Source organism: Bidens hawaiensis, unplaced genomic scaffold (assembly GCF_021521415.1).
Source record: "Bidens hawaiensis isolate Kalapana, Puna unplaced genomic scaffold, B.hawaiensis_p1.1 tig00001087_1, whole genome shotgun sequence".
NCBI lineage: Eukaryota > Viridiplantae > Streptophyta > Magnoliopsida > Asterales > Asteraceae > Bidens > Bidens hawaiensis.
In genome coordinates this window covers 3,497,970-3,513,399 of record NW_027491062.1, presented here as the reverse complement: position 1 = coordinate 3,513,399, position 15,430 = coordinate 3,497,970, and the positions used below count along the sequence as shown (strand labels likewise).

General features: G+C 36.5%; 1 protein-coding gene and 1 long non-coding RNA gene across 7 annotated transcripts; one reads left to right on the top strand and one right to left on the bottom strand.

Annotated features, from left to right (window-relative positions):
* Positions 1–30: 30 nt before the first annotated feature.
* Positions 31–8,706, bottom strand: LOC143558723 (uncharacterized). Of its 6 annotated transcripts, none has more exons than XR_013139794.1 (4): positions 7,213–8,706; positions 7,075–7,134; positions 4,460–6,995; positions 31–858 (listed from the first exon to the last, which is right to left on the bottom strand). XR_013139794.1 is itself a non-coding variant. In XM_077047509.1 (2 exons), the coding sequence occupies exons 1-2, from the start codon at positions 5,575–5,577 to the stop codon at positions 4,716–4,718; spliced, it is 783 nt and encodes a 260-aa protein (XP_076903624.1). In that variant the 5' UTR covers positions 5,578–8,703; the 3' UTR covers positions 4,437–4,715. The 6 variants fall into 6 exon arrangements, 1 of the variants encoding a protein (XP_076903624.1); XR_013139786.1 differs by having other exon boundaries at positions 31–529; positions 604–858; positions 4,460–5,306; positions 5,386–8,703; XR_013139792.1 differs by having other exon boundaries at positions 4,460–5,306; positions 5,386–5,928; positions 6,031–8,703.
* Positions 8,707–11,885: 3,179 nt separating this feature from the next.
* LOC143558769 (uncharacterized) lies at positions 11,886–13,569 on the top strand. The gene is made up of 3 exons (XR_013139803.1): positions 11,886–11,980; positions 12,292–12,552; positions 13,508–13,569. It is a non-coding gene; the product is annotated as an uncharacterized LOC143558769 (long non-coding RNA).
* Positions 13,570–15,430: the final 1,861 nt, after the last annotated feature.

Genomic DNA, 15,430 nt, shown 5'->3' with positions numbered 1-15,430 from the left:
TATCATAACATAATAAAGAACCAACCAGAGTCCACAACTTAAAAATCCATTTACTAAAACCATAAACTACTTTGTTCAACAAACACCAGCTGAAACCCAAATCGTGACTTTGGTTCTTAATCTACCTCCTCCAAACGAATCTTGATTCTATCCACTGCATTGTTGTACAACTCCATTTTTTCATCCAAGGGTAGGGCATCAAATATTAATGCACGTTCAAGGTCATTCTTAGCCAAGTTGATCTCACTTAACAATATCTTTGCAACATATTTTCTCCTTAATTCATCAAGTTCCTTTTGTTGTTTTATGCCATGTTCAACGACCTCTCTAGATAAATTACAAATTCCATCCCATTCTTTAACGCTACCTCCCCTGGGTATGTTTCCATGTGCCTCATTGCAAATACTCCGCAATCGACGTAGTTGTTTTGCGTTCTCCAAGGCATGTCAATCACAACCACATCTGACTTTGCAATCTTTGATGCCATTCGATGTTTAACCCTATGTAAGTATTCTGCAAACGTGTCCCACTGTTCCATTTTGCATATAATTATTTAACATATAATAATACTCATATTTGGCAAAAAAAAAAAGAAAGACTTACCATTATGAATGGCCATTTTCCGTATAGCTCGTTGAAATCGGCATCGAATTTTATGTTGTCTAGCAGCTCAATCCTCCCGGTGTTCAGGTTAAAAACCATCACATAGTAGTGGTAACGCACAGGGTATAGAATTGGTATAAACACAAGATCAACTCCTGCAATACCTTTAAGATCTTGTTGTTTAAGTGCCGATACCATGTTTGACATAAAATGAGCTATCTGTGTTGCCTTGTCTTGGTGGTAGTGGGTAGGAAACTGTGTTTAATGACATTTAGATTATCTATTAGCTAACATATTTATTATAATCTGATAAATATGTTATTTTCTAAGAGAAAAATCAAACCTTTGGTAATCCTGTGCTGCCACTTGACCCCCCCCCCCCCCTCTCCACCTCACTGCTCCACCCTTATTTTGCCACCGTCATCACCCATTCTCGGTTTTTGCTTATTTGGTCTTCTAGCATTTCATTTTCTAGGCGATTTGTTTTGAAGGGCATTAGTTTGGAGGTTTCGCTAGTAATGCCCGCCAACACCAAATTTTATTTTAATTTCCTTTGTTTCCAAAAAACAAAAAAAGTTTTAATTTCTTAAGTGATTTATGAGGGCCTGTGGTGGAGAGCCCGGTCCTAGCTCGGGCACGGGGATTTGGCGTTGCCCCTTTAAAAATTTTCATGTTTGCAAAGATGGTATCCCGGGATAAAGGGGTACTCTAGGTTACTCATGCATTTTCAGCGGGATCACTTCAGTGTAAAGGAAAGGAGAGATCAGTTAAAGGAGCGTCTTGCTTCGGACTTGGAACTCTACAATGACGTTGTCGAAACCTTGCGCTTGCTTAAGAACTGGTTATGCGGGGAGTGCATGGCCCTGCATGCCTTGAATAGGCCTTGTCTGCACGGAAAAGAAGTTGTTAAATGCACCCCACATGCAGGAGGCGACTTTGATTTTATTGTGGGGATCCCTCAACCCCGCGATTCGCAGGTGGAACTTGGGAGTGTTCAGTCTGAGACGTTTGTGGTAGATGTCGCTCTCCTTGAGCGCATCCTCGCCATTCCTATTGCCACTGTCAAGGGTATCCCGCCCGCGTGTCGCATGGCTTTTGCCCAGGCTTTGTCAGGGGGCTCCGTAAAGTGGTGGATGCCCCGAGGTCTATTGAGGCTTCGGTTAAACTTTTGTTGTTGCCTCGTTGAACGTTACGTGTTGTCAAACCGGCTACTAGGCAAGAACGAAGGTCCAGTAACAGGAAATCGCTCAATGTAGCTCCATTATGCGGGCTTTGGCTGTTTGGAAAGATGGGGCAGGTTTAGAAGAGTTGGTGCTACCACTCCTTGAACTTTCAGTGATGTGGGATTGCCAACATAAAGAAGAGGGAGGGGGCAATATCAAGCAGTGCCTCCGGAAGGTAGCGGACGGCCATTACACCGCGACGATCAAAGTCCTGTGTTCATCTGGGGTCGCGCTTGCCGGGGGGATACTTTGAGAGCATTGATTGATAAACATCATGTGGTGGACCCCCGACCATGCCCTCCGTCGTGCCATCGGAACCAGCCTTGCAGGTGGACGGTGATTGTGTGTTGGAATGTATTAAAACCTTCCCGAAAGGTACATCTTGTGGGAGGGATGGTTTGCGGGCCCAACATATATTAGACGCTTTCTGTGGCCAGGGGTCTCCGACCGCCTCCGGGCTCTTAAAGGCCATCACTGATGTTGTCAACTTGTGGCTTGTGGGGCTTTGTCCAAAAGTTCTAGCGGAGTTCATTGCTTCGGCACCGTTGACCCCCTGTTGAAGCCTAACAATGGAATTAGACCCATCGCAGTGGGGGCCATTTGGAGAAGATTGGTGTCGAAAGTCGCTATGCGTAAAATAGGGAAAAAGGTGGCTGCTTATCTAGGGGATTTCCAATTCGGGGTTGGGATCCCTAATGGGGCAGAAGCGGTATTGCATAGTGCTAACAGATTTTTGAGCGCGTTTCATTCTGACGGGTCCCTGGCTATGCTCACTGTTGATTTTTCTAACGCCTTCAACGAGGTGGATCGGACGACCCTTCTCAGGGAAGTTAGCTGCATATGTCCATCCATCTTCCCATGGGTCCAGTTTTTATATGCCCACCCCGCCCGTTTATATGTGGGGGATACTCATATCGAGGCTTTTACTGGGGTGCAGCAAGGGGACCCCCTTGGCCCTCTTCTTTTTGCATTGGTCCTTCATCCGCTCATCCTTAGGGTGCAGGGGACCTGTTCCTTGCCCTTCCATGCTTGGTATTTAGACGATGGCACTATTATTGGTAAGGCTGAGGAGGTCGCTAGAGCGTTGGACATTATTCGCTCAGAGGGGGCGTCTCTAGGGCTTAGGCTTAATATTCGAAAAACAGAGGTTTTTTGGCCGTCATGTGATGATTTGAAGAAAGTGTCAGGTTTATTCCCTGGAGATATTAGCAGGCCCGCGATGGGAGTTAAACTCTTGGGGGAGCGGTTAGTCGGGATGCAGGGTTTATTCGGTCTTTGGCAACTAAAAGAGCTTTGAGGGCGGTTGAACTTATGAAACGCCTGCCGGACCTGAGGGACCCCCAAAGTGAGCTCCTTTTGTTACGCTCGTGCATGGGGGTTACTAAGTTAGTGTTTGGGCTCCGGACCTGTCAACCTGAACATGTCAAAGAGGCTGTGTCCATCTTTGATGCGGGCCTGCGGGGGGCAATTGAAGATATTGTTGTGTGTGGAGGACCGCATTTTGGGGACCTCCAGTGGAGGCTTCCTTCCCTATGCATTGCGGAGGCTTAGGAATTTTCTCGACTGAGGATGTCTCCGCATATGCATTTGTAGCTTCCAGGTCTCAGTCGTGGAAATTGCAGGACACGTCCTGCGAAACGCTGGTGTTACGGTGGTAGATCCTGACGACTCTTTTGCACTTGGTAATATTGAAACAACTCTCCCGAACCTTGATATAGGCGGTTTTACTGATAAGGAGACCGCCCCCAAGAAACCTCAACAAACCTTGGCGAGTGCTCTTTATGGTAAACACGTAAATGATTTGGAGGAGCGCGAGACAAAAGGCAGTTTTAGCTTGTCTCAAGGGGGCTCATGCCCAGGATTTTTTTACTGTTGTGCCCATTGAAGGTCTTGGGCAACGGATGTCAGCAGTTGAATACAGAGCCATCCTTAAATACCGGCTTATGATTCCCCTTTTCCCTCCAGATGAATTATGCCCCGTTTGTAAAAAAGCATGTTTGGATAGATTTGGTGAGCATGCCCTCCACTGTAAGGAATTGCCGGGATTCAAGTATCGTCATGACTGGGTTAGAGATGTGTTATGGGATGTGCTTAGACGTGCCGGGATCTCAGCCAAGAAAGAGGCACCTGTTAACTTTTTGACTGATCCGCGTGAGGGAAGATCTACCCTGCGTCCTGCGGATGTTCTTGTGTTTGGCTGGGCAGGGGGTAAGCATGCGTGTGTTGACCTCACTGAGGTGTCCCCGTTGGTGGGGCTAAGAGACAGTGGCTTCATACCGGGACAGGCGGTTTTGAGAGCGGAGTCTAGGAAGGTTGCTAAGCATGAGACATCGTGTTTGGAGAATCAAAACGTGTTCATTCCTTTTGCCTTCGACACTTTTGGATCCCTAGCTCCCGAGATGGTTCGCTTCTTGGAGCGGGTGCAGAAGGTGGTGCACAGTGACTCGCAGAGCCCGAGGAACCAAGGATTTATATTTAGTAGAATAGGCTTTGCGATTCAAAAGGGGATAGCGGCGCAGCTTGTTGCTCGCTTACCCATTATCCAGATGTAGTTCGGTTTGTGTTATATATAAAAGGAATATCATTTATTAAAAAAAAAATCTGATAAATTGACTACTGGCATATTTCCTTACCAACATCACCGCTGAGCAAAATAATCGATGTGTCGTTTCATTCTTCCTTAACATTTCTTCGGTGTTCAGTACCTCCGCCCACGAACTTTCCGCCGACCCATGTATGTATAGACCCGGTCGCATTGTCTCCATCACAACGCGTCCTACTGATACACCGTTACCAGTTCTAAATACCACTTCCCTGTTACACTCACTTTGTCAAAATACTACATATTAACATATATACATAATTAACATGTCCATATTCATTAGTATCTTACCAGGTCCCACCATACGCTGCGTAAATCATGTCAGACACGAGGTTCTCCGGCTTAGTTACTGGTTCCTTCAACTGAACAACACGTTGCACATACGGAGAACACGTGTCTTCACCAAATGTTTGAGGACATATTTCTTGTTTCTCCTCAACCTTGTTGTCCTCTTTTCCCTCGACATGGTCACCGGCCATCACATAATCCGTTACTATTATCTCGCCTACACTAACAAACTTCGGCACATTACTTGATGACCCTATGTCGAATTTTGGGCGGCTGAATACAAGTGCTTGTTTAAGTGGCGTTGTATACTTTGAATCTGTATATGCCTTAACATGTCTGCCCAACTCTTCAATAGTTCTCGGAGTTAAATAGTTGGGGCTATTCTCAAGATCATTTACATGATCACCGCCAACCGGTTTGTTGTTTTCACCAAGGAAATAGTTTCCAACTACGTATTTCCATAGTTCTTCAACTTCCTTTATAGCCTCACTGTACGGATACTTTATCTTTGCTTCTTCAAGATTTATCTTAATGTCACTAATATTATTCTCGAAATCCTGAATTAGCTCATACAACCTATGGGCTGCCACCTGAATAAGTTCAACAAACACACGTTACGACTACGATAATAAAAAACAAGTACAGTACACGAAATATATATTTGTTTACCTCAACATCTGTTTGTGTCAATTGTGTCTGTGTATCAAATTGTGTGAGCTGAATATCTCCCACATTCGCCTCGACAATGGGTTCGGTCGGCATGCCACTAGTGTCAACATCATTGTTTATTGGGTACTTGCTTATATAGTTGTTGCAATTTTTAAAACACTTAAAGTTTGTTACACCATCATCTACCTCCATAATTAGCCCATTGCCTTCTACTTCTGCATTCGCTTTATCTTTATTCTTTTTAAATAACTCCGGTAGTAACTTTTGCTTCTTCACATCTTCAACACCTCCCCCTTCATTTAACTATTTCTTAACCTCGATCACAACTTTTTTTTCTCTCCCCTCCTTATCTTTGTTTTTAACTTGTGCCTCATTATCCTTATGCTTGATCACATGTGTATCCTTTTTGGGTGGTCCATAGCTCATCCTTTTTGATTCAACAAGTTCCAAATAATCCAGATCACCAAACGTAAACCTCGTCACCGGATGTGGCAACTTGTCTGACTCCTTAACCATATCATTCTTGAAATGCGCCAACGCCAGCTAAAACAAAACATAATCAATAAATCAATAATCAACATAACTTTAAGATCACTGGACACAAAAACTACAAATTAAACACAATTAATATATATTTATACTTACCAGATGCGAGATCATTGATCCGTTGTATTCCTTATCCACAACCCACCTTTCCTTTGATCGCTTCATCAGTGTTGTCATGTACTTGCACCAGTTCAAATCTTTAACATCATCAGTTTCAATAATACATGTCAGGAATTTACGGTTTAAGGCATTGTTACTGGTAACTTCTCCCAACATAGTGTTAAAAGCTACCAAGAAGTTAAGAACAAACAGCCTGCCACTGTCTGTCCGGCCCCAGGTATTTCATAAATGATGACGGTGTTAAGGTTGTTGCTCCCTTTTTAAACTGTTTGTTCCACGCTTTAACAACCATATCTGATTCGCGTGCTCTAACCATCTCAGTCACATCCTTATTGCCGATCGGGATTCCAAGTAACGTATGTACCAGTTTCCGTGTTATATCTATCTTAGCCACGCCAATGTCTAATACGCTACTTTCATGGTTATAGTTCCTAACTAACCAGTAACCTAGCGACGTTGGAATTTGATTAATTTTCAGCTCGAGTATTGTGCCAAACCCGATTTCTTTCACCACCCTTCTTTGATTCTCGTTGAGGTTCTGAATGAATTCATAAAACTTATAAGTTTTTATCCTTGGTTTTACTTTTGTACCATCAAATGGATAGTATGTATGCCGAATTGCAGCTGATTTTGATGATATTTTAACTTGATTATTTGGAGGTGAAACAAAATCATCGTCAGGATTTGGCTTCGGTCGTAGACCTGCACAATATAAACACAACCAGCATTACTATTTTATGCTTACTCTAACTATTTTCAAAATAACTACATCTTAATTATTATTAGCAATCAACCTTTAAGGAAATTCTCAATTTCTTTTGTTGGTATCGGGGTCTTATTCAGCCTTGATAAACCCCCATCATTATCCAATCCTGTTATAGGAGACACACTCTTTACTGGGGTCTTCAACGCGTGTCCACCACCATTTTGTAAGCTTAGTTTAGCTGCATTTTTTTTAAATAACACAATGTTGAAAACTGTACAAATGATCAGCCACAATGCTAAGAAATACGAGCAATGTACCTTTTTTTGTTCCACCAACGATATCACCCACACGATATTGGTTGTTAACACTCCCCTTAGCTGTATGTACAAATACATATCACAATGTAATAGTTTTTAAACTCATTTTAAATACATTATACAACTTATTTTACATACCTTTGCGTTTTGAAACTAAATTATCTATGTCCTTCAACCCAACATCTTCACTCCGAGACGTAACTTTCTCAACTAAAATTGTAGAAAACATTTGCCATATTATCATATCCATCAATACATTATTGTTACATTTTAATAGATTTTTTGTAATCTTATTGTACCTTTACTTGATCTTTTGTGTCGAGTAGAAGACTCAGATTCAATAGTTAAATCAACTGGTGTGTCAAGAGTGTTTGTGTACTTACAGAAACTTGTCTTATAGGCAATACGTGGGCTCCTCCTAACTTTGTTAACTATTAATTTCATTTTTCATAAACAAAACATTATATAAACGATGTCAACACTTTAAGGCACTAGTACAATCAACTTTACAGCACTAACATGGCAGATTTTTGGAACAAAATCTTCTTATATTCTAAATAATTCAAGGAACACTCTCATTTTATGTTAACAAAAATTTCTTATAAAAACTACGATTTCACAAACACAAATTATATTACAAACACTGACAACCTTAGTCTCTTAAGCCATTTTTGGTCACCAACATTATATCCCAATCATTAGAAACCTGTTAGCAAACCACTCAATGCAATACATAAATTTTTCATAACTTCATAACTTTTTTTTGCCATTAATCAAAATCCATAGTTTCAAAAACTGCAGATTTTGCTATAAATTTATCCACTACCACATACTTAACGAGTCTGTTAATTACCACTTTCATATTCTATAACACATTAACTACTAACTGATTCAATTTAATAACGTTCTATAACACTATTTACTACTAACTGATTCAATTTAATAACGTTCTATAACACCACTCAACACACAAAACTATTACCACATAACTTATCACACACAATTATAAGTTTTAACCAAAAACCCCCAACTTTTAATTGTCTAACCTTGACCATAGGGGTTTTGGTTGACAATCAAAAATTAACTTACACACACCTTGTGGCCTCGCCAATTTACGCTTTATCTGGCTTATGGTCATCTTGGACTTGTCGTAATCGTCGGCCATACCTACACAGATCGATTCCAAACCATAAACACTATGTTACACCAAAGTATAATCTGAATATCACACATTAAAAACTACATATAATATGGCATTTGTCTTATAATGTCTTACCTTGAAAATTTGCTTCCAATTTCATTCAGAAACTATTTTATTAAAAAATAGTGTTGATTTTGTGTTGATTGTTTAGAAGAACATGGTATTGTAACTGTGTTGATTTACATGGGCTCAACTAATAGATATGGTGAATTTAAAAACCAACATACTAGCCATAATAACTGCATCATATTATCGTGATACACATTCAAAATAAACGGTTGATTTTTATTAAAATAATGAATGTACAATATTACCCCTAAAAACCTACACAAGAAGGGAAAAGTTAAGAAACAATATGGTTATTTAGTAACTTCTAATCTCATCCATTAGATGTGTTGATCCAATGGTTGACAGTTATTCTTACAATTCTTAGGAAACAATGTATTCTTATTATAACCCACCCCTATATATATATATATATATAAATATATGGGGGGTGGTTAATGTACACTAATATACTATCATACAATACGTACGAGAGGATCTGGAACGTACAATATAACGCGGTGGCAAAGTTGTAATTAAAAGGAAATTGACAACATACCGGTTATCAAAAGGGCAATTCCGTCCAGATAATATTTCAATTTAACCTCCCACTCCGCGAATCAGTTCTCCAATTTCCCCCAAATTAGTTATCAAAAACCTCCAATTTGTTCGTCAATTCGTTTTTGAAGTAAACGGAATACCTCGAAAAACGTGGAGTTGAATGCGAGCTCGGCCGAAAATCGAACAACGAAGCTTGTTGTTAAGGATAAAGAACGAAGGTCAAAAACGAACAACGACAAACATCAAAACGTACAAAAATCAGGTAAATACATTTCTAATTTGTTACCCTAGAACGTATATTGAATTAAGTGTGAATTTGTTTGTTGTTTTGATTTGTAACAACAAACAAATTAGCATAAGCTATTACTATATTTTTTTTGATTTTGAAACAGAACGTGTTTTAATGTTCAATTTTGTTTAGTAAAAAATAGGGTGGTTAATGTGAATTATCAGCAGAACGTGTTAGAACGTTTAAAAATGCATAGGTGTTTAAAACTAGGAATAATAGAGGTTTAAATAATGAGAACGTATTAAGCTGTTACTAATTAGGTGTTAATTATGTTTGTTGTTTTGATTTATAACAACAAACAAATTAGCATAAGATGTTACTAAGATTTTTTGATTAGAAACACTAATCATATTTTTTTGTAATGAAGATGTTGAAAAGAAAAAAAGAAATGCAGAACCAAGTGATGAAAATGAGCATGGACGTGCAAATAAGAAAGTTAAAACAAAACAAGCTGAAGAAAGAAATTCCGACTCCGACTTTGAAACACCAATCAAATCATTGAAAATTAAACACAAAAAGGTGGAACACAAGCATCATGATAAAAAGAAAAAATAAAGGAAAATCAGAAGCCGAGTTTAACAATTCTAATTCAGACTTTGAAACACCAAAGAAAAAAGCCAAAAGGCCAAACCTTCAAACAACACGTTGTAGAAAACCTTTTCAAGAATATGTAGATAAAAAGCTTTGGATGAGGTGTGCACCAGGTAATATTTATGAAGCAATTAAAGTGATGAATGAAAAAGAAAAAAAATGAATTGAAGAAATAGGATTTGGGTCACTGTTAACAATGAAGATTACATCAATACCTTTTCGATTGGCATATTGGTTGGTTATGAACTATGATCCTGATCTGAATGAATTAAATATTGGAAACCATATTGTTAAGATAACACCACAATTAGTTCATGAGGCTTTTTGGGATACCAATTGGTGAAGAAACAGTGGTAGAAAAAAACAGACCAAGATTGGGCTCAAGCATTTGTGCAGACATGTTTTTAAAACAATTTGACCATTCAAGGATAAGTATTCAAAACGTCTTGGATAGAATGAAAAAACATAATGGAAAAAAAGATGAGTTTAAACTGAATTTCCTTGTGTTGTTCAACACATGCATCGGGTTGATAACAAAATCAACAACAGTCAATTTAATGTTCGTCGAATCGATTGATGACTTTTCAAAAATCTCAAATATGAATTGGTGTAGCTACATGATTCATAATTTGAAGAGATCAAAAAATGAATGGAAAGGTATAAAAGAAAATAGAAAACAAGAACAATTCAATGGTCCAACAACATTGCTTGCAGTGATTTATACACACGAGTATCAGAAACGTCATGGAGCATTTGAGAAGCCAATCAGAACACCAGCAACTAGTTACATTACCACAACAACTCTTATGAGCATGGATAGCTACGTGTATAATAATGGTCCATTAACTGATACCGAGGAGGAAAACGAAGACTCAAGTAAGTAACTGTAGCTTTCTAATTTTAAAAATATGACTACTAATGCTATAATAATTTAATCTTTGAAAATACCTAAACAGTGAATCATGGTCCTTCAAATATTGAACCAACTGAAAAGGGTAAGGTTCTGATGATCACTGCATCTTGCAATGAAAAAGTGAGTGAACATAGAACAAGCCATGCTCAATTAGTGCAAAAAAATGTGACTGAAGTGGATAATGCTATGATGAACACTGCTGCTGCAAACGAGAATGAAATAGTTGAAATTGATCATGGTAAGTAACTATAACTTTATAATGTTAAAAATATTACTACTGATGCTATATTAATTTTATCATTGAAAAAACCAAAAACAATGAACGATAGTACATCAAATATTGAACCAACTGGAAAAGGTAAAGTTCTGATGATCACTGAAGCTTGCAGTGAAAAAGAAATAAAAAATGATCAAGTAAGTGAACGTGCGACAAGCAGTATTCAAAAAGGTGGGAAAAATGTGACTGAAGAGGATAATGGTATGTTGAACACTAGTGATGGCAAGGATAATGAAAAAGAAGAAAATGAAACTGCCAAAGAAAAAGAACAAAATGAAAAAAATCATGAAGATTATTTGTAGATGCCTATAGGAACAGCAACTCAAGAAATAATAAACTACTACACCACCCAACCTGAGTTGTCTGGATTGTCTGCATATATGCCAAAAGAACGTTTCACCATAGAGGAAGAGGTAACAGTTATATACATACAAAAACATATTTTTGTAATAATATTAACAAAAATATTTATTGCATAATTGGAATAAAGAAATGGACAACAAGTTAGAGGAATTTGATAAAATTGTCTCTGAAATCAATGAGTTGGTAAAGAGAGGTAAAGAAAAACATGGAACAAACATATGGTTATTTGATAGGTGTTGTGCTTGGGAAGCTAAATTCTATCAAAAAGGTTGTTCAAAAGAAACACCATTTGGATCTCAATCTGAAGGAGGAAGTCTAAATGAATTAGGTAAACACCTTTTTTTTAATTTAATTGTATAATACAATACCTAACCAACACCACTGTACAAAATTATAGTTGCAGCAGTTGATCTTTCAATAAATCAAAACAAAGCTGGTTTGGAGTCATGTTATGCTAACACGGAAGACAATGAAGGTAAAACTACAACGTTCTAAACATTCTAATACGTTTTAGACCTTTACATTTTAATTTTTTTTATTTATTATGTAATTATATCAAAAGATGTGAGCCAAGACAATGAGGTAGAAAATGATGTTCAGAATCAAGATGTGAGGACCAAAAATATGAGCCTTAACCGTGAGAAAGATGTTGAGAATGAAGTTGAAGTAACCAATGAGCAAGAGGGAATTCAAGGTAAAAAATACTATACCCTTTATACGTTCTTATACTTTTTTATACGTATACTTTCTTATACGTTCTGCTCCTTATATTTTTTATATGTCTTATACGTTCTACTACAAAGATGATGATGATGATGATGATGATGATGATGATGAGAAAGATGTTCAGAATCAAGGCAATGTAACAAAAGAAAAGGATGATGGTAATAAATTTCCTTTATATGTTCTTATACGTTCTACTACATCTCTACAATTTAATTTTTTTTATAGAAAATGATGTTGAGAATCAAGTTGAGGTACCCAAGGGGCAAGGAGTGATTCAAGGTAAAAAATACCATCTCCTATATACATTCTTATACGTTCTGATTATATACATGTAAAAAATACCTATATGCATTCTTATATGTTCTGATGATATACGTTCTTATAAGTTTTAAATGACACAGATGTTCAGAATGTTATCCAAGACAATAAGGATCTAAAAACATTGGTCAATGAGGTAGGAAAAGATGTTCATAATCAAGTTAAAGTAACCAATGAGCAAGGGGGAATTCAAGGTAAAAAATACTTACCCCTTTATACGTTCTTATACATTCAAAACTCTACAGTTTAATTTTTTTTGTAAAAATATTTATTAAGAAAAATTCATTTGAAGAAAAAAATACCTATATACATTCTTATACGTTCGGATGATATACGTTCTTATAAGTTTTAAATGAAACAGATGTTCAGAATGTTATCCAAGACAATGAGGATCCAAAAACATTGGCCAATGAGGTAGGAAAAGATGTTCATAATCAAGTTGAAGTAACAATGAGCAAGGGGGAATTCAAGGTAAAAAATACTTACCCCTTTATACGTTCTTATACGTTCAAAACTCTACAGTTTAATTTTTTTTGTAAAAATATTTATTAAGAAAAATTCATTTGCAGAAAAAAAATACGTTCAAAAATGCTAACAAACTTTCCAATACGTTCTAATTAAAAAAAATTCAATTGCAGAAAAAAAAACCATTGACTGATGTAGCTGACAAAGGATGTGAGGATTTTGAAAATACAGGTATATCAACACAAGAAAATGCTGAAAGACAAATGGAAGAACCCATTCAAGGTAATTAATTATAAAATCTGTTCTTTTAAAATATTATTTAAAAAATATACTAACAAAAAAAATGGTTTGTAGTTACAGAATTGGAAGAATTGAATGCGGAAATTGGTGAAAAAGAAAGTGTCAACAACTCTACTCAAGGTATTTTACAAAAAAGGTTGGCCAATGAGGTAGGAAAAGATGTTCATAATCAAGTTGAAGTAACCAATGAGCAAGGGGGAATTCAAGGTAAAAAATACTTACCTCTTTATACGTTCTTATACGTTCAAAACTCTACAGTTTAATTTTTTTAATAAATATTAACAAAAAGGTTTATTAAGAAAAATTCTTTTAAAATATTATTTAAAAAACCTGTTCTTTTAAAATATTATTTAAAAAATATACTAACAAAAAAATGGCTTGTAGTTACAGAATTGGAAGAATTGAATGCGGAAATTGGTGACAAAGAAAGTGTCAACAACTCTACTCAAGGTATTAAAAACTTTTATATATACAATCACAAAAACACACACAACAAAAAAAAGTATATTATAACTTAGTCGTATTATAGGGCCGGTTGATGTTAATATTGAAGAAAATTATGAATACGACAGTGAAGATTTGGATACAGTGATAATGAAAACTCCGTTCTTCAATCAATCAACATAATTTAGAACTCTTGAATCTAAATCAAAAAAATTGCCCATTGTTGCTACATCTCCTACACCAGCTGCAAGTCATCATAAAATAGATAAACTACAGCGAGAAGAAAGAGAAAAAAGACTAGCACCGACCTTGAAATCACCATATCTGAACCGGGAAATTGAAATGACTGAAAAAATAACAACAGATGAGCAGATTGTTTCAAGATTTGTTATTGGTGATCTTTCTGATAAACATAAATTTTAAGTGATTTACAAGTCAGAATACGTCACTGCTTTCAAATTTGTGTTTGTATGCTTTAATCCGGATGTATACATCTTGTCTGGTGCTATGGACATTTACACAGAGTTGTTGAACCATGAAGAGAAGAAGAGAGATGAAAAATTATCCCCGTTAAGATTGTTTGCTACATCAACGCTTATAGTAAGTATTACACCTTTATTTGTACGTTAACAAAAATGTATATTTTTTATACATGAAGCCAACTGATTACTATTTGAAGGGAGCTAAAGTCAACGAATATAAATACTGGAAGTTTTCACCGACAACCTTGACAAGATAATGGCTTTGCATAAATTCAAGTCACTCGAACCAGTTACACTGTTTGTTGAGCCAGTAATTTATTAATTCCATTTCTATTTAGTTGTTTTCAATTTGAAAACAGGAACAATTGAGCTGATTAACAACATGTCTAACGGTGATATATCAAAAACTGCTCGCTTTAATTCAGCTCAGGAAAAAGGAGATGCTACAAAAAAATCTTTGGAAGAAAGATATAAGGGTGTCCCAGAAAATCTGGTAAAACATTTAAACATTCTGAAAAAACTGATTTAAATAATATATAAAAAAATAATAGGTTGATTGCCCGCAGAGGGATATTTTTTGCATGTACTTATCAAGAAAGAAGCACCCAATTGCGCCGAGGTTAGAGATATCATATATAAAGAGGCTGCAGATGGATTGGAGAACAAAAAACAACGTACTCGATTGTGGTGTCTTCGCAATAAGACACATGGAAACTTACAAAGGGAAGTATCCGTGGACATGCGAATTTCATAAAGAGTGTCCAAGACAAAAACGACAACTAAACGATTTGAGGATAAAATACTTGTCAAAGGTGTTACTATCCGATATCAACAAAGCCAAATCAGATTTAATTAGACTGGCGATGAAATTTGATGCATTACCTGAGAAAAAACTGTTCAGTAACAAAAATTTAACTGCTAAAATTGATGAGAGGCAAGATAATTAGAAACTGACCTTTATTATTTTTGTATGAAATGAACTTTATTTTGCTAATACATTCTAGATATATTTTGTTTGAGATTACGTTCAAGTTAACAGACCTTTGTATGGAAATATGATGGAGTTTAATTAGATTTTGCTTATACGTTCCAGTTGACATATAGATTTTGCTTATACGTTCCGGATGTCATATCTTATTTTTGCTTAATTGTTTATAAGATAATACGTTCCAGAATAACAAAAAAGTTATTCTATATTGCTAATACGTTCTAGATATATTTTGTTTGTACGTTCAAATTAACAGACCTTTGTATGGAAATATAATGGAGTTTAATTAGATTTTTCTTATACGTTCCAGTTGACATATAGATTTTGCTTATACGTTCCGATTAACATATCTTATTTTTGCTTAATTGTTTATAAGATAATACGTTCCAGAAT